Raw genomic sequence first — 18,863 nt, forward strand, 5'->3', positions numbered from 1 at the left:
AAAGTTATAAATTGGCTAGCACATCCGGAAATTATCAGAAGGGAGATGCAGCATTGTAAGAGAAGCTACCAATTTAGATATTAGCTACTGACCTGGATTCGGTGGGCCCATGGATCTTGAAGCCTGAGGACTGAATACCAGGGTTCTTCCTGGTACCCCTTGGACAGCACAGATCGGGGATGCCTGATTTTGCTGAGCTTTATAGAAGAGGAACTTGTTGTACATCAGGCATCAGAGGGGACTGCTGATAAGTTGCTGATGCGAATTGTTATGGTCTGTCATTGTTGTCTTGTTATATTACACGTAATTGTGTGTTTGTTAAGTCAATAAACCTTTCTTACCTTTTTACCCCTGGCCACCCTCTAAAACCCGAACACTCCCACTGGCTGCTGGGACAGATGTTCAAATATTATGGTGCTGAACATGGTATAAGAACCTACTGAAACATAGAATAGATATCTGTAATAGTCCATCATTATTAATTTGTTCTAGCTGCTTTGTGAAACAGTCTGCTCTTGCCAAACAAAAAAGTCTAGGGTTGAAATGAATAAAATAAAAAACTGTAAAGTAGCCGGCACCTTGTTTGGAATGTAAAGAAATGACTGCCATAATGTCTGTTTTGGATCTTATAGCGTTTGTTGCCAGTAAGAATAATATTCAGCAGCTTACCAAAAGAACATAAACCCGGCTACTTACACATTAAATGTTTATTATTTTAGAGGTGCTGGCTAATTTTAAAATAAATTCAAATGAAATATTTGAAATTTATTATGTTTTCTCCTAATATGAGGTAGTCTTTTTTGTGACATCTTTCCAGATTTAGTCAATGCTTGTAGAACAGTGTATTTTCTCATATCCATAATTTTTTTTTAATTCAGTACATAATATGGACAGGGTGGTAATTAACTGTATTAGGCAGAAGGCAGGGCAGAGTGATACTGTTGGGCACTTTTTTTACACATGCTCCGGGGATGAGGGGGTGATGCCTTAATTAGACCAACTTTGAAAATCGTTCTAATTAAAGTGCTGTTGTGTCTCCTGTATCAGCATCCCTGTGCTTAAGAATGGTGGCAGGGGTGCTTGAACTAAAGCTCATTTGATGAGCTTTAGTTCAAGCGCCCTGCTGCCATTTTAAGCACAGGGACACAGATGCACGAGACACAGGAGGCTGCTGGAGTGCAGCAATTGTCACTCTCCAGCAGACTCGATTAATCAAGTCTGCTCCGACATGCTGGAATTCCAGCGCATCGGAGCAGCCTCCGCCCTTATGTAAGACTAAGTCATTTGAATTAGTTTGAACAAGTTTGTCTTAAAGGTGCCACCCTGTCTTGCCTTTCTGCATAATATGGGCATTAATGGTAATCCTCTAAGTATGTTTCTCTTTTTAGAATAACAAGTATAGTATGCTGAAGTTTATGGGACAGATCTTTCTGTGTGTGGATTTTCAGTTGAAATGTGTAATTCTTAATTTACATTCCTGGAAATTTGTTGTTATACAGCAATAAATGCATAATTAATGTTTCTACAGTGCTATCCAAAGATGAACCAAAACTGTCTCCAGATTTTGCTAGGCAGTGTTACAAATGTAATGTAGCTGACAGCTGCTGCCCTGAAGAGTTTACAGTCTAAAATAGGACAGATGAGGGGTATAATAGACAGAAGGTGTGAAGAGCATTATAAGCCAACAGGCATCATGTTAATTCCATGAGTTTTTTTTGTGGGGAGGGCTTTAATGGTAAGATAAGGGAAGGGAGAGGGAAGGTTTAAAGGGAACGGGAAGTGTGCAGCCAGGGGAAGGGAGAAAGGAAGAATCGAAGTGGAGGTAGATTGGAGTGAAGAATTTGAGATTGGGGTGGGAGAGAGACAGGAGAGGGAACATCCAGTTAATACTTCTACCACTGAATGTATTGGTTTGTCTCTTTCTGGCTCCCCCTGTAGTTTCTTTCCCCGAGGCTACAGGGTTGAGGATTAGAGAGGCTAATGCATTTGTTCTAGTTCACCGAAAATGGGGTTTCCTTGTACAGTTCTGGGTCTCGTGAGCTTATGGGGAAAGACTTGCATTAGTTGAACCCCATTTTTTCCACTGCCCCCTCCTTAAATGCACTTAGGCTGCTTCTGCAGCTACTTCTGGAACAAATGAATTAGAGTTCAAGTGTTAGGATGGATTAGCCTTAGTTTCACAACACACTGCAGTTTGAACAATAAATCTTTTTTTATATAGGTCTTCTAAATCCAAAATTGGCATTGTCAGCTTGTTGACTGCAAATCAAACGGGAATGGGTGTAAAAGTGCATGCTATGAATTTAAAAGCATCAGAAAGAGTTTCGTCATTAATACTTTTCAGCTCTTCAGGTGGGGGAAAATGTTTAAGCTTTGCAGCAGGTTTTTTGCCCACTAAGATAAGTCTGTGCAGCTATAATGCACTCATCATGTTTTCTATGCCTTGTTTTCAGTTTGTAAAATTATTTCTCGGATGTTGCATTAAAAATGTTTGTCGTGTATTTTCTCTGGGGAAGGGATCTAGTATAGACTTTAGAAAATAGTACTTTTTATCTATGTTTAAAGATAAAGGACTGAAGCCAGCCTTGAGCGTAAAATGCATTCTTCAAGTTAAGTTCCATTTCACAGGGATTTTCTTACAGAATGTTGTTTAGCGTTCTGTCTCATTGTTTCCATTTTATCCTTGGCCAATAAAACTTTCCTTAAAATGTTGAAGAGATCATTCCCCAGACTGTATAATGGGGATACTTTGAAATCTTTTTGTAGTAGATTTGTCTATTAAGCAACAGAGAGACTGGTTTATTTTTAAGTCTGTGATGTTAGTGCAGATAGAAAAATGGTTACTGTGTCTTTAACGGAAAGCAAAAGGTTATCTTTCTATGGCCTTTGTGTGTATGTGCTGATGTGGATGTAGGCAGCCAGACAGGCAATGTGTGCAAAGAGACTAGGGAACTGGCGGTGGATCGATAGAAATGGTGTGAAGTGAATTAATGTGAAGCAGGCAGTCTGTCTGTCATAAGGATTGCAGGGAATGTGGGGCAGTGCTGGTCAGTCACTGCAGAAATCTGTTTCCAATAAATTCTGTCTGAAAATAAACTCTAGACACTCTCATGCTCCCCATATTATTAAATCCCAATTTATTCAGGTAAACATATCAGGTTGTTGCTTATATTGTGTTTTAATTAGGGATGTTGTAAAATGCAGCCGTATTAATCCAAATAAATGAAAATAAATTGTTTAAAAATGTTATGAGCATCTTTAAATGGCTTCAGATATGAATAGCAATCCATATTGTCGCTTCTTATAAAATGAACATGATCAAGGCTTGAAGAGGAATATAATTTTTTTGCCAAAATGTATGAATTTATTTCTAATAGATTATATACATCTTTTACAAGTTTTATTTAAAGCCTGATTAATTGAGTTTACTCAATTAAACTTCCATTGATTTTCAGCAAGAGTTTTGATTGAGTAAGGATAGCTTGATTGGACCCCAGAGTTAGTTATTTATACATATAGCTGATCTCTTAGTCTTCCAAGGATTGAATTAGAAGAGCATGAAAACACAACCAGAATAATACTGTACTGCATATTAATGCATCAAATAGTGCATTAAAATGACTAATTGGGTTAGGATGCTATATTAAATATTGCACAGGATTTTGATATTACAACTAATAGAGGATTCACATGTATTGGTGAAATCTCACTTAAGTTTTCCATTGGGTCAAGTACGTTATTTTTCGTACTTAAACACATTCAAGTTTTCGCAATCTTTTTCACATTTAAAATGCATTTAATCAATTATTATATAAAAAACACTGGAGTACGTGCTCTTATTAAGTTTTCTTTGAGAATTCTCTTTTTTTCTATGTCTGATTTCTCCCCACCCCCTCTTTTGTGTTTTGTTTCCTATTGTGCCAACTTCAGGGTCAGGAAGGAACTTTCTTCTGGTCAGGTTGTTAAGGACCACTGGGAGAGAGGTTTCCCCTTCTCTGTAGCTTTAATAAGTTAATGTATTTGCGGCATGTATTAAATGGAAGGCCACCTTTAATGACTCACTAACAGAAGACCATGGATGTGTTGTCTGTGTAAACTGTTTAGGAGGTCCATCCAGCCCAACCTTACCGGTCTATGATCCTCCTACTAATTTCACCAGTTATGCAATGATAGAGACTGTGTAGTGCTTCAGGGAAAATTTCAATCTTGGGGGAGGCTACCAACGTAGTTGTCAGGATTAAGCAGTAATTTAAATCCTCCAGTGCAAATTCTGCTTTAGCCCTGGGAGAGGTGTTGGGAAACACACCAGGTATGTTTTCTGATGCATCAGAGATGTCTTTTTTTATTTATTTATTTTTTTTTTTAGTTTTTTAAGGAAAGTAGGTACATATAAACAAGAGGACCACGTGCCACTTGTGCAACACGAGTCATGAAGTCCTGGTTGCAGAGCAGCCTTATTTGTCTGTAAGCATTGAACCAACGTGCCCTCTGACAAGGAATGTGTGTATCTGCATGTGCCTGCATACTCCCTTAGCTAAGATAGGTGCTGTTTCCTCTTGCCAAGGTTGAAAGAAAATGTTAGATTACCCATAGCAAAAATAGCTTTGCAATTGTTATCATTAGGTGTGAGACTGTCCTTTTGAGGTTATTTTTTTCTATGCTGTTACTAGACAGTAGTCTCCACTTTTCCATTCTCTTGCCTAGGTGTACGTGTCAAAGATCTTGATTTGGTGGTCTCAGGACTCTATACAAACAGATTCATCAAGTAGCTGATTACACATCTTGTGCATACACCATGATCTAGAGGATCAGCAGTTGCCTACCTACCAGACAGATGGCCACAGTTAGGAGGTGGTAAACATCGAAGAGAAAGGGAAGACACTAGACAAAAACTGTTTGTGTGCATGTACACTAGGGAATGTAGCTGTTGTGCAGGAGAGATTGAGGGGACAGGGAGTAAGGCAGGGAATAGGAAGAATGTGAAGAGTAAATGTTGAAAGGAAAAGCTAGTAAAACTTAAAGATAGGAGAAAATGGGGAAGCTGTGGAGAAAAATGCTCATGCATCAGAAGAGTGCTTAGGACTGGAATTAAAATGGCAAGATTTGTAGTGGTATAAAATGGTGATGAGATGATGGGAATGGCAGGTCTCCCACCTTCAGTTTAGTAGATGATTAGTAGTCAGCAGAGTCGTGTCTAAGCAGTCCATGGATAGACTCATGTTTTTTTACTTTAAGATCTGATTTTGAAATGGTTGTACATGAATAGAATACAGCCAGCTTCCCTGACACCCAGCCACTCTGGTCTGCACGGCAGGAAGGTTGGGTGCCACTGCCTTTGATTAAACTATTCTTATGGGTATTTTTATTTTGTGTTTTGGGTGGTGTCAAGTAGCATGTCTTGTTTTTCTCACCTAATACAATCAAAATATACCTCTACGTAAAAATGTTTACACAAAAGATATAGCGTAGGAATATTTTTTTCTCCCATTTCTCGTAAGAGATACAGAAGGAATGCTGTACTGAACTCGCCCAGGTACTTACCTAGTCCCATATTCCTTTGGCAGTAGCCAACACCAGAAGCTACAGAATAAATTATCCCCCCCCAAAAAAATCTGATGTAGCAATTGTTAATAATTAGAAACTATCTTTTGCCCTGAAGTCTAATCTTTTATATGAATTCCAAGTTATAGGTTTTACAAATTCTGTTGTGGGTGGTGCTCTTACTTTTCTTATGGTTAACACAAATATATAATCCATTTCTCAACTGGGGGTGCATGAGGTGCATAAGAAAGATATCAATGCTTTAAGAATAGTTTCTGTTTTAAAATAATATATTTGTCTGTTTTGGAACATGGAGAACAAATCTAAGGGCATTTATAGACGTGCTCCTGGGGAGCGGGGCAGAAGGCACTTTAATTAAATGCTCCTGGAGCCACTCTATTAAACCGCCTGGAGCGTCATGTGTATCGGCATCCTTGTGCTGAAAAATGGCAGCGAGGGCATTTTAACTAAAACTCATAAAATGAGCTTTAGTTAAAGTGCCCCCGCTGCCATTTTGCAGCACGGGGATATTGATACACATGACACGATTCTGCTGAAGCACGGTAATTACCATGTTCAATTAGACTTGATTAATCACGTTTAATTGCAGTGCGTTGAAGCAGCCTCACTGCACATGTACAGGCACCCTAAATCTAATACATTTTTAGCCCACTTTGAAATGCATCTCAGTTTTTATTTATTTATTTAGAGTGTGCATATTTCTGTGGGTTGTTGTAAAGGAAAGGAAGGTTTGAAAATTGGAAGAAATTTTCTATGACCTACTATGTTTTTAAAACGTTTTATCTCAACACAGATGTCACCTGTATGCAATTCCTGATACTGTTATAAAATGGCATGTAGAATAATTAAAGAGAAAAGTCTCTTATTTTGTATTAGAATTATGTTAGAACATTTTTTAGCATTTGTTTATTAATGCATATTTGATTTGCCAAGTAATTTATTAAAGAGAAAAAGTATAGGGGACTGAGTGGCTTTCAGGCATAGCTCTCAAACTTTTTGTTGGGTAAACTGCATTTTGATAGATCTTCTGGATTGTATCTGTTCACAATTATATAAATTATTTGTCTTTTCATTTGCCAGTTATGACAGGTACCTATGGAAAAATAGTAACTGCTTATGTGGAAAAATATTAGGAAATTAAATGTTGTATTTTGGGTGTTTTTTCTTGAATAGGATTTAGGAGTGAGAAAGACATGGACACAGTACCCAGCAACATGTAAACAGGCAGATTTCCATATATGACCAGCAACAAGTGATTTGCTTGCCTGTGATAATCCACAGGTTACAGTTTTTGACTCACTGGCTTTTCATGTCATATAGAATATAAAGACTCTTGTCTAGAGCACTGGCTGAAATCTGGCACTCACTGACACTGATCACTCACTGATGGGTGCTATCTCTCTGGTGGATTAAGGACCTCAAGTTGGCAAAAAGCCAGAGTTATAACAATCTGTTCAGCTAGCAAGATCCCTGGCTATATAGAGCTGACTCAGGGGAAGGGCTTCCCTGTTCCCCACTGCTTCCAAGCTTCCACAGCAGTCTTCTTGGAGGTCATTTGGGAGATGGTAGAGTTAAAAAACAAAAACCAAAATACAAAAGAATACCCCAAAAACCGAAGAAACAGCAACAACCAATCCCCCATCAGCCCTACCCAAACTTAGCACTGTGGCAGGGTGCCTCTCCAGGGCTGGCTAGGAAGTCCCTGGAGTCTCTGCAGCCCTTGCTTTCTGGGCAATCACTCCTTCAGTTTCCTGCCACGTCTTCATGTCTTGCTTTGATGTGAGGTAGGCTGCCCCAGGCCTTCCCAAATTGCTCTTAAGTGACTGCCAGGTAGCACTTATGGGCTAATTGCATAGCTCCTTTCCTCCTCTACTCCATGCCCTATGCCTTGCAGATGGCATCCTCATTAATGTTTTCTTCCACTTAGCCCCTCCTCTAGGTTTCCTAGACCCTCACTGGTCCCACATTTGAAGCCTCTCAGTAGGCTCCTGGACCCTCTCTTGTCCCACAGTCTCAGCCCCTCAGTCCAAGCCCCCAGCCCCTCCCTGGGTCTCTAAGAACCTCCTCCTCCCCTTAGTTCCACCCCGAACCTCCAAACTGCTTCTTGCTGTGCTCTCCAACCTGACCTTCTGGAGCTGCAGCCATCCTGCTGAGATCCCCTCAGTAGGCTCCAAGCTGTTACTGCTGGATCTGCTCAGGTTTGGGCTTATATCCTACCTAAGCCCAGCCTTCCTCCAGGATCAGATGACTCTGTAATCATGCCTACCCACACCTGCAGGCTGCCCCAGCACTAGCCTGCCGGCTTCTTAAAGTAGCAGGAGTCTTCTGCCACAAGTGTAGCAGTGGGAAAGAAGGGAAACGACTCATTTTGCATTTCCCTTCTCTTTGAATTGAGATGCACATTGGAAGAAAACAGTGATATATTCCTTACTCTTTTGATGTCAGTTGTGTAGAATGAGTTGGTGACATCAAGAATCCAAATACTGCAGCCAGCATGAACTGGAACTCTTGTTGGCACTCTTAGCTGAGTTGGCAAATTCTGCCATGAACATGGAGAGATAAGCCTTGCTCTTGAGGTGATACCTGTATGTGAAAGTTGAGCTTTATCAAAGAAATACTAAGTGTTTAGAAGCTGCTGCTGTGGCTGCCCCTACTGCAACTCTGTATTTTGTAGCTAAGTAGAGCACTTCAGCTCTTGTGTTTAGATATTTGGCATCTTTCCCAGAAATGGAAATTCCTGTAAAGACAGTCTTGTAGGAAAGCTCTATACGTGCAGTCTGCAACGCCTGAAAAAGATGGCTTGGCAAAGATGAAGTTACAAAAGGCCTTACTAGCGTGTGTTTTGGGGTTTTTTGTGTTGGGTTTGTTTGTTTGTTTTTAGGGGAAATAGAAAATACTAACTCTGCCACTGCTGTTGAGGTTCCATAGGGAAGCGTGTTAACATAAAAGAAAATTGCATATATGATCAGTAGTAGCAAGTGATTAGCTGAAAAATAAATACAGAATAAAGTAAATTTAAAAAACAGCTAAAAACATAATTTTGTTTCAGCTGGAGTGACAGCAGAAGCTATTCAGACTGGTACTGCAAGTCCAGATTCATCCAGCACAGAAGCCAAAGTTCAAGAAGAAGAGCATGATCTGGTTGATGATGACATCACAGCAGGTCAGCATGAAAATATCTAATAACAAATATGGTTCTATCCATATTTTGTATCTATATGTTTAGAGAAGATTTAATTGGATCAAAAAGTTAAAACAGAACCCTTTACAAAATAAACATGCTAAGTGTACGTATATTTGTGAATTGAGACATTTTTGTTTTAATAGTAGAATTGAAATCTAGAAATCAGATAGTGCTAAATACCGTTGCAAAAGAAACAGCTATCTCTAAGTGTGAAGTGTCTGGGTAAATATAGCGTTTTTATACAGGAAAAAGGTTTTGTGGCTTAAAACAAAAAAGGAAGAAAATGTACGTGCTTTGCATTTAGTGAATGGGCATAGGTTGGTTATGATTTGACAATATTAACTTGTAGTCTGATTGCTGAACTATGAAGCAAGAACTAGCCCTCTTTTGTAGTCGGTAAAGTCAGCGATATAAATATATAAAGTCAGTGATTGTTGTCAAATTGTGAGTTGCTGATACCAGTTAGCTTTGTCTTTTATTATAATTTGTTATCTTAGTTCCTTTGAATCCATCTAACAACCTATTTCCATTTGAAACGTTCTACTGGAAAAAAGTTAAGAGAACCTAATAATATTTTTAGACAATTGCAAAAAAACGTAATTACATGTGGAGTTGCTCCACTTGTAACCAGTGTTTCACTAATTAAATGAGATCTCCTGGTTTTTTTTCCATATCTCATGTTTTGCTAGAATGTGTGCTGAGAGAATTAATTTATTTTTATTGTTAAGGGGTTTTTTGGTACCTAAGAAACTACTTCTAGATTCTTTTGAAGTGGTATATTTTGAAAAGTAACCAGAAGTGAACAGAAATCATTTTAATGATTCAGAAGCAGAGAGTTCTGAATTACAGCTACAAAAGACAATCAATTATTTCTTAAAGATGTACAGTACTATTGTAGATTGTTTTTATAGGGTTTTTTCTTTGTGTATAAAGCTGCTGAAGATCATAGAATTTGGGTTGTTTATGTAAAAATATAATACTATAGTAAAAAAAAGATGTGTTAAATATCCAGTATTTCTTTCTTGAATTGATTTATTCTTTTTATGCCAGTTTACATGATGCATACCCAAAAGGAAGATTGTTCAATATCCCCAGAATTTAAATAACTAAAAAAGACTTCTTTTAGCATATCGTCAAAGCAGCTAACATGCTGCAGCTTATGGATTGTGCAAGATACCTTTAAATTCTGTGACTTGATTGAGCTACATATAGATTTTTGTGAGGGTCTAAAAAAACTATATTTATTTCTATTGACTAGAAGCCTGTATAAATTATTTGCTGAAAAATCTGATAGGCATACTGAGAGAGCGCTGCATCAAGAACAATATATTTATTTTGGAGGTATCCCGTGTTTGGAATATGTATGCAGTATGATGTTATGGGCCAAAATAATCATTAGTTTTCTTGATAAGCTATCTTATTTTCACAATAATTATATATCTGTATATATAATTTAATAATTAATAATAAATTAAATAATTAATATATAATTTAATAATTAAATAATATATAAATGAATATATATATTCATTTTTTTATCATTTATAAAGAAAAGTTGCTGTTCAGTTAATATTTCCTGTGTGTATATATCCTGAGTTAAAATATGTAATATGCAATATTTCTAGTTCATAGGAGTTAATTTGGGACATTATTTAATAGTAGTATAATTATGTGCCGATTTTATTAAAACGTTTTGATATTCTGGAGCCAAATATAAATGTACACAAGAGTATATCTACATACAGTTAAATCCACATGTAATATAATGTTCATTATTATGAAAAATGAAAACAAATTTGTGAAAGTTAGGGTAGAATTGGGATCTGGATCCACCAAAACAGAAACCCTCTTTCTTTATGCCAGTTTTTTTTCTACTTTTTCTTTCTCCTGACCCTTCCCCCATCCTAGAATCTACCTTCTTCCCTTGCTCCTGAAAGGGTTACTGTAGTGGCAGGCAGCCTTACTCTGAGCAATTTTGTGTTACTAACTGCCAGGAGAGGTGGTGCTGGAGGAAGCACTGTTGCATGGAAAGGGAAGAGATTGAAGATGAGACCTTTTCTTAAGGGGACTTTCAAGACCTGCTTTTGTTTTTTTGTTATCTATAGAGTTTTGGCAGTTCCAGGAGATCCCAAACATTGCCACTATCCAGCTCTGGTAAAAAGCCTTGACTCTGCACTAAGTATCTCTGGTTAGGTCACTAATAGTTAAACGTTTGGGGTTTTTTCTTTTTTCTTTTCTTTTTTTTTTTTTGTAAACGTTTGGGGTTCTTTCTTTTTTCTTTTCTTTTTTTTTTTTTTTTGTATTATTTTATTTAGAACACTTGTGACACAAATGCTAATGAAAAAATAAAAAAAACTCATTTTAAAAGTGATTTACTTATAAAAGAAGAACTGGGATAAAATAATATAATATCAGTTGAATATAATTACATTTTTTTAAAAGAATAGTTATATCTGTAAGAGAACAGCTGGGAAAGTAGTGTATGGAAAAAATTGAGTCTTGATTGAGACAATTTAAACCTCACCTTGTCATCTTAAAAATAATATGATGCAGCTTCTTTCTATATCTGTCTTTTTAAAGCTAATATCTATTGATTGCCTCCACAAAGAAATGCTAGTGTGCAGTGGTCAACAGGAATTTCTTCAGTCTAACTTGATATTCACCAAACACTTTCATTTATCCACATAATTTTTTAAAAGGATCACTTTCATATCAATCCTTTTATAGATTAAGGCATTTTAGTTTAGGCACTTAAAAAAATGCTGAAGCCTGTTTCAGGAAAATACTGAGACACTGCTGTGTGTGATAAGCATTACAAAAAAAGAAAGAAACAAAGAAGGAAAGAAATCACCTGCAGTATTTCATAGGAAAGTGGATATGCTTTTAAATATACTATATGCTTTAATAAAAGATATGAGATTCCCCCAAGGAACCTTGTCTGCCTATGTCCTTAGACCAACATGGCTACAACCTACATCCCTTCTTTAATAATAGGCTTTTAAAACAGTAGTATTATGTACATTATCTTTACTGGCTGGAAAGATTCTTCTGCTTTCAGTTATCCAATAAAATGGCTTGCTTATGCAACTTGCACCTTTCCACGACCCATCTCCTGCATTTATTCCTTGGTCAAAACACCCACCAGCTTCAGTAGTCAGGACTGCAGAACACAGAATAAAAAGATGACATTTTGAAAACACTGTATTCTAGGGCTCCTATACACGTGCAGGGAGGTTGCTCCAGCACGCTGTAATTACATTGTGTTGGAGCAGACTCGATTTAATTGAGTCTGCTGGAGAATGGCAATTACCTCTCTCCAGCAGACTCAAGCATCACATGCATCAGTGTCCCCACGCTTAAAAATGGCAGCGGGGCACTTTAAACTAAAGCTCATTTGCCACCGTTTTTCAGCATAGGGACATTGATGCACATGACGCTCTGGGTGATTTTATTTATCACGGCTCTCAGAGTTGCACTAATTAAAGCGCCTCCCCCCCCCCCCCCCCTTATCTGTCTCGGAGCCCATCTATAAAATGCCCTTAGATTTTAAGTTACAATGACTTGAAACACATCTGTTTAACTAAGCAAAAAATGTTTGCTAACATGTCTTTGTTCATCTTTACTTTGTTTTAAACAGAATCTTGGGCCAGGTATAGACAGTCATACAGCCCAAGGCTGAATCAATTCAGTCGCAGGTTAGTCTAAGCTGGACAAATTAAATTGAAACAGAAGTGAACAGACGTTTACTTTTGATTCCGGAAATGCAGCCACATGCCTGCAGTGGCTCAGGCCAGAAGCCAGGGGGTGCGAGAGTATGGCTCTCTGGCAGTGTGTACACTTCATCATCCTGCTACCCCCAAGGTCTCTGGGATTTGCAGTCCAGAATTACAGGAACAGGACTCTGCAGGGCTGCTCATCACTCCCTCTTCCTGCTTCCAGGCACCTTTGGGATTTGTAGTCCACAGTTATACCCAGCAGTAATTTTGAATGGGGGAAGGGATGTTAAACCCTCATCCCTGGCCCAAGACCCCAGCTGGGGTTTGTCTGGCGGTGGAGGGAGCAGTCCTCTCTTGCAGACTGGGCTGCGTTGCCAGCTAGGCTTCCCTCCACTTCCCCTCCCTTGTCAGCCAGCCTTACTGTTCCAGCTAGGGAGCAGAGGGGAGGGGCTAGCCCTACAGTCTGGAGTGGATAGCACAGCCCAGCCCTGGGCTGGAAAGCATGCGGGGAATGCTGGGGGACTGTGATTTAACTTGAACCAGGAAGAGGTCTGGAACAGAAGTTTCATAAATTGGCCTGACCCAAATCAGTTAAGTCTGATACTACATTCAGCCAGGTTTATCTTAAACCAGTTTCAGCCATTTTGATAGGAGTTTATTTGCACTGAACTTATGTTCTGTTACAAGTTTAAACCAGTTTCTGATCACTTAAACCAGTTTATGTGTAACTTCTGTCCCTAGCCTTGGTGATCTCTCTTCTTCACTTAGGCTTTATGCTCTTCAGGATAACTTCCAGAATTTTAGTTGCCTGTTATTCTTCAGTGTGTCTCCATAGGGACATTGTCAGTATCTATCTGTCTGTCTGTCTATCTATCTACCCATCTGTATATGCATAGTAGAAATCACAGATACAGAAATCTTTCTAAGCTGGAAGAGAGAGCCAACTACCTATTAAATAGAGAACCAAACTCACTGCTGTTCAGACATAGGTGGTTTCTTTGCAAACATAAAAGGGCTTCAGAACTATTTTAAGTTTTCAAGGAAAGTTTAACTACCAAAATGTGATGGACTAAGGCATCCTACTCACCAGATAAGCGTCTCCAGTGCTAGGACTGGGAGGTGAGTAGATTTTTCAGTTCTGTGAGCTCTTTTATGACATGGCATCCAATAGCTCCTGCCAGCTGTTTATAAAAGTCTCTTAACACGTTCTTCAGAGCTATATTCCTGTCAATAAGTAGAACCCTAAATTGAAACTTATAAAAACTTTTTTCCACTTATAAAATGTTCATGTTCATTAGACTTTCCACTCCTGAAATGATTTAATATGCACATGTAGCTCTTCTTTACCCTGCTTGATATCTGCATATAAATTTCTTCGCAATGTTCAGATTCCAGTGTTTGGAGTGTGCATTCTGTGCCTTGCAGATGCCAACATTCTTGAATACAGTTAGCCTTTGGAGAGGGACCCATATCATTGCAAACAACCATCTTGGCAAGATTTAAAGAAATCTATTGCTCATTAACCTGACACTACTAGTACATCTGGATGACAATCATAGTATGTAAGGATGCTGGAAAGGTAAATGCAGGTAGTGTAAAAAACTTGGAAAGCTTAAATTATTAATAAATTGAGTTTACCATGTCCACCTCTCTTACCTCTTAAGTCCCACTTCTCTTAGCTCTGAAACTGTGAGAAACCTCCATTGCTTAGAGTTTAAGTCTATTATATACAGTGTGTGCATTAGTTTATGCACTGCATCCATCTAAAAGCATGTATTACATGGCACTTAGCATATTCAGCATACCAATAATATTGAGATTTTACAATAGCATCTTATTTTTTAAAAGCTAAATGGGATTCATCATCTTAATAATTATATATTCTGATAGCTTATAATATTTTTGTAAAGTGTTAACTAGCCTACTGGAAATCAGAATGCCACATTACATTCTAGGGAAAAAGTGAAAAACAACATTTGTAAATTGAGTTTCTTACAGTTTGGCTCCTAAGGTTATAAAGCTGAGTGCCTGGAGACCTAAGGGAAGAATGAGCCCTTGTCCCTGCCACATCCTGCAGGTTGTGGCAGCAGGTCTTTGGGTTGGGCCTGGGTCTCCCAGTGTGGGGGTTTCTCTATGGCTGCGCACCGGCAGGCATCTTAGTCCGGGTCTCGCCCTGCCCATGCGTGGTCCATGGGGCAGTAGCGGGCCAAAGCTGGGCACATGGCTCTGCCCAGCAGTCACTGCCCTGGAGCTCTCCAGGGCTGCCAGCTCCGTTCCCTGCTCCCCACCGCAGAGGGACAGGGTGGGAGAGGAAGGGGAGCGGAGCAAAGCGGGGCCCTGAGTCGCACACGGCCTGGGCCGCACCTTTCTGTGCTGAGGTTGCACCCTTCCCGTCTGGGAAGGAGCCTGGGTGGAAAATGTCTCTGGGGACTCGGTGTGATTCATGGGGCGGGGGGGGGTGTAGCTAGGGCTCATGGTCTCAGTGCCAAGTTGGCCCTACAGCTGTGCCAGCTTCAGTAACCAGTATACCCTCATCCTTGTTAGACAGGGGCTGCAGATTCCCAAGGCTGCCAAAGTCTCCCAGGCAGGGGAGAGCAGACCGGACTTGCTATTTCTAATGCAGAGAGCAAGGAGGAAGGATGTTGCAGCGCTCTGAGCTGAGCCTGGTGTGTAAAGGAAACAGGCTTGTTTGAGCTTTGCTGTTCACCTTGTAGCCCACAGCTCCAGGAAGGAGAGTTGAGCTCAGGAAACACCAGACACGCAGAACAGGGGACGGGTTTGCGGCAACCAGGAGGGTATTTCAGTTCCTTTCCGGTCGCTCTGTTGCCTGGGGTTTCCATTACTGCAGGGGAATTCCTGCCTATGCAGGGGGTCGGACTCGATGATCTATTGAGGTCCCTTCCGACCCTAACATCTATGAATCTATGAAAGCTGCATACTTTTTAGAAGCACAAGAGAATGCAGTCACACTGAAGTCAGTGTGATCTGAAGGTGCTCTGAAAATCGGAACATTTATTTAGAGGACTACATTTGGTTTTTAAGAACTTAAGCATGGCTTCTCCATTAGAAAATGCTAAACTAGTAACATAGCTGTAATAATTTGTCACAGAAGCTATAATCCATGCCACCAAGACATTATTGGTCAGAGTTTTGAGAGCCTCTACCCTCAACTGGGCACATGGCATTCTATATTCCATTCTGACAAGTAACCTAATTCCTTTTTGGCTAATTTCAGGTGTGCACTGGGGGCTGGGGTGGCATGGGCACTAAGACTCATGTTTGACAGCCCAGAGGTTGCAAGTTTGAGGCCATATAAGCACACACAGTGTTGCCGTATATGATTCCAGCAAATCTGTGAATTCTACTAAATACCTTGTCACACAAAGACACAAAAAAGAAAGGAAGGGCTATTCCATGCTGTTACTGTTACCACCATCTCTTAAAAGAAAAGCAAAACCTCTCTGATAAGTGCAGGGGGGCTGGACCTGGTGATCTGTAAGGTCCCTTCCAGCCCCTAACAACTATAAAACTATGAAAACTATTATCTCCTTTAAGAAACTGAGCCAAAATGATGGCAATGGAAGTAGGAGAAAATGCCATTGGTTCCTTTTACGGAAAAGTATTCTCTCTTGCTAGCCACTTGAGTTTGTTATAGGCTTCCCATACAAACATTGGATCCCCAGTTGCTTTTTAACAATATTTCAGTATTAGCCAGGATGACTTTTTTCCCTCACTGAAAGTGGTCAGGAATCTATGACCTTTTGCTTCAGTTGCAGGTAGTGCAGTCCATACTGTAGATATGAAAAAGATAGTATACCTGCAATGCGTATTGCATCTAAGGTGTAAAACCATTCCAAAATTGAAGGTAGGGCAGAATATAGACAGGATCCTGCTTGGTAACAAGTACACCTCATTAGAGCCTATACTATGAGTATTGAATGCTCTGCATTAGCAACCTATCATTTTGTAGGGGGAAATTCAACTGTTGGCTTTGACCTATAAAATCTAACAGTCTAACTAAGACATCAGTTCGACTTAAAGACCATTCTGTATAGAAAGGAAGCTGCTGACACGTATTTTCCATGAGGGGACCAAGTTGGGCTTGATCCCTTTTTTGGTCTGAAATAGTTCAAATCTATTGACTTCTACAATATGCTTAAATAAATGTTTCCATTCCCAAGGGTTCCAGCAGGCATGTAGAGCTGCATACATTCATTTACTCAGCCTTACTCTGTTAAAACAAATTTTTAGATAGCTAGTTTTCAGCAGTTCTTCCCAACCTTTTCCTCAGCATGGCCCCCAACTCCCCCTAGGTTCCCCTCACTCCCCACCCCCAGCCCTCTGGCTCTGCCAGTGCCCCTCATTCGCCACTGACAGCCTCCACAGACCCCTGCCCCCCAACCCTGCTGGCAGGGGCCCCCAGCTGCCAGGACTACGGGGCCAGGGCCAGGGCCTACAGCCCCCACTGCAATGCCTGAGCCCTGGCTGTCGCTCGTGGGAGGCGGTAGCTGCTGTGGCTGGAGCGGAGCCCATAGGGGTGGGGGGGGGCAGGATGTGGGCTCAGGGCTCCCCACACTGCTGGCCTCTCCCCACAGGCCTCTGCAGTCCAGCACATGAGACCTGGTGCAGGAGGGCAGGGAGGCTTGGTGCCACTGCTTTAGCCCCGTGCTGGCTGTGCTGCCATGGCAAGGCACCCTCTGCCTGCCTGGCAACAACAGTGCAGAGTTGTGCCCCCTGCTGCTGCCAGGCGGGAAGGGGGAGCCTCGTCATAGTGACATAGCTGGCATGGGACTCCCAGCAGCAGCACTGAGCGTACCTACCCTGCTCTGCTGTGGCTGCCCCAGGGGGAGGGCAGCAGAGTGGGGAGCCCTGAGCTTGCACTGAGCAGCTTGTATCCGCCTCTGCCCCATGCACAAATCTGGGGGGCATGTTGCACCCTACATGCCTCTATCCCTGGAGTGTGCAGCCCTGTTTTTTATCATTGTGACCCCAAATGGGGTCACGACCTTAAGGTTGGGAACCACTGGCTTGTAGCCTCTCTTAACCAGACACACAGTTTTCCTCCTTTAGTGATTGCTGGGTATCTCTAGCTTCCCATTCAGGTTGATAAAATGTTATGTTAGACTAAAATAGAACAGAACAAGAGCTGAACAATGTCTTAGGAACTGCATAGCTTATACATGTACCATTTTTATTATGAAGCTGAATAATGTTAATATCAACATGCCACCTCTCTGTTTATTTCTTCAGCTGTATAATCCAGCGTGTTGTAGGCTTCACATTGATTTGCTAGCCACAGTGACTTTCCTGCAGTAACTTCCCAGTCTCTTTCATGGACAGTCTTTTTCATGGACAGCAGCCTTTTAGTTTAGTAAAGGAGCCAAGTATTTCATTTTCTTGGCTTTTTTCCTCTCACTCTGAGACTTGGAAGAAAAGATTAATCTTCCTTGATCTGTTCTATTTGTTTATTAATCCAAGTATTTCTGTAACTTAAGTCCTTTATGCATGCATCTGCTCTGAGCTTGAGTAATTTGCTTTACATGGTTTGCTCCCTTCACCTTTTTGAACTGTGGTAAAATTCCTGTACTAGTAGAGTAATAATAATAATATCCTAAGGATACTTTATTCAGTGTCCTTGATTACAAGATACATTGCAAATAAAACAATTGAAACACTATTGTTACATTTGGTTTTTAAGCACAAATGCTTCAGTTTAAATGCTACTATGTAGCAGTGATACCTGCAGCAACAGACACAAGTAAGTGTGTTGTCATCTTACATTTTGTGCTTGTTAGTACATTATAAAAGTAAGTCCCTGCCAGCATATTTGCAGCATCACAGAGTATCTTTTTTTCTCCTAACCACTCAGAAGCCTAAATGACACCATAGGAATTATCTATATTAGATCCCATGAGACTCCCTAGGATCTTACCATCTAGAATTCAAAGGTAAAATAAATCAAAGCATATACCAAGAAAAAAAAAGAAGGGAAATGAGTATGTAGTGAATTCTAAGGGTTACTTGGGGAAATTGACTAGAACTATACTGGTGTAATCGTGCTGGTATAGCTCCCCATGTGGACACTCATATTCCAGAGTAACAGTGCCCTTTTTCTGACACATCTTATGTTGCTGTCAGTTTCCAGAATAAGTGTGTCCAAATGGGAAGGTATACTGGAACAACTATAGTAATATAATTATACCAGTGTAGTTCTATTAGTAAATTTCCAGGTGTATATGAGCCCCAAGGAAAAAAAATCATAACTTCAGTATAAAATGGTCTATAGCACAATACAATGAAGAGTAAGGAAAAAAAAGTTGTAAGTCAGGTATAGCACGGCATATAGAATATAGTTATTTTGAGTGCTTGCTACTATCAACACTAAGTTACAAATGCTTCAG

The 18,863-nt window shown here is 40.1% G+C and overlaps 1 protein-coding gene across 1 annotated transcript in view; it reads left to right on the plus strand.

The window, feature by feature from the left end:
• Positions 1–18,863, plus strand: part of WDR7 (WD repeat domain 7) — a 312,876-nt gene that overhangs the window by 92,443 nt on the left and 201,570 nt on the right. Inside the window, 1 exon segment of the mRNA XM_025198163.1 lies at positions 8,612–8,725. Coding sequence (XP_025053948.1) covers positions 8,612–8,725 — 114 coding nt within the window.

Source organism: Alligator sinensis, unplaced genomic scaffold (assembly GCF_000455745.1).
Source record: "Alligator sinensis unplaced genomic scaffold, ASM45574v1 scaffold701_1, whole genome shotgun sequence".
In the NCBI taxonomy this organism is placed as follows: Eukaryota; Metazoa; Chordata; order Crocodylia; family Alligatoridae; genus Alligator; species Alligator sinensis.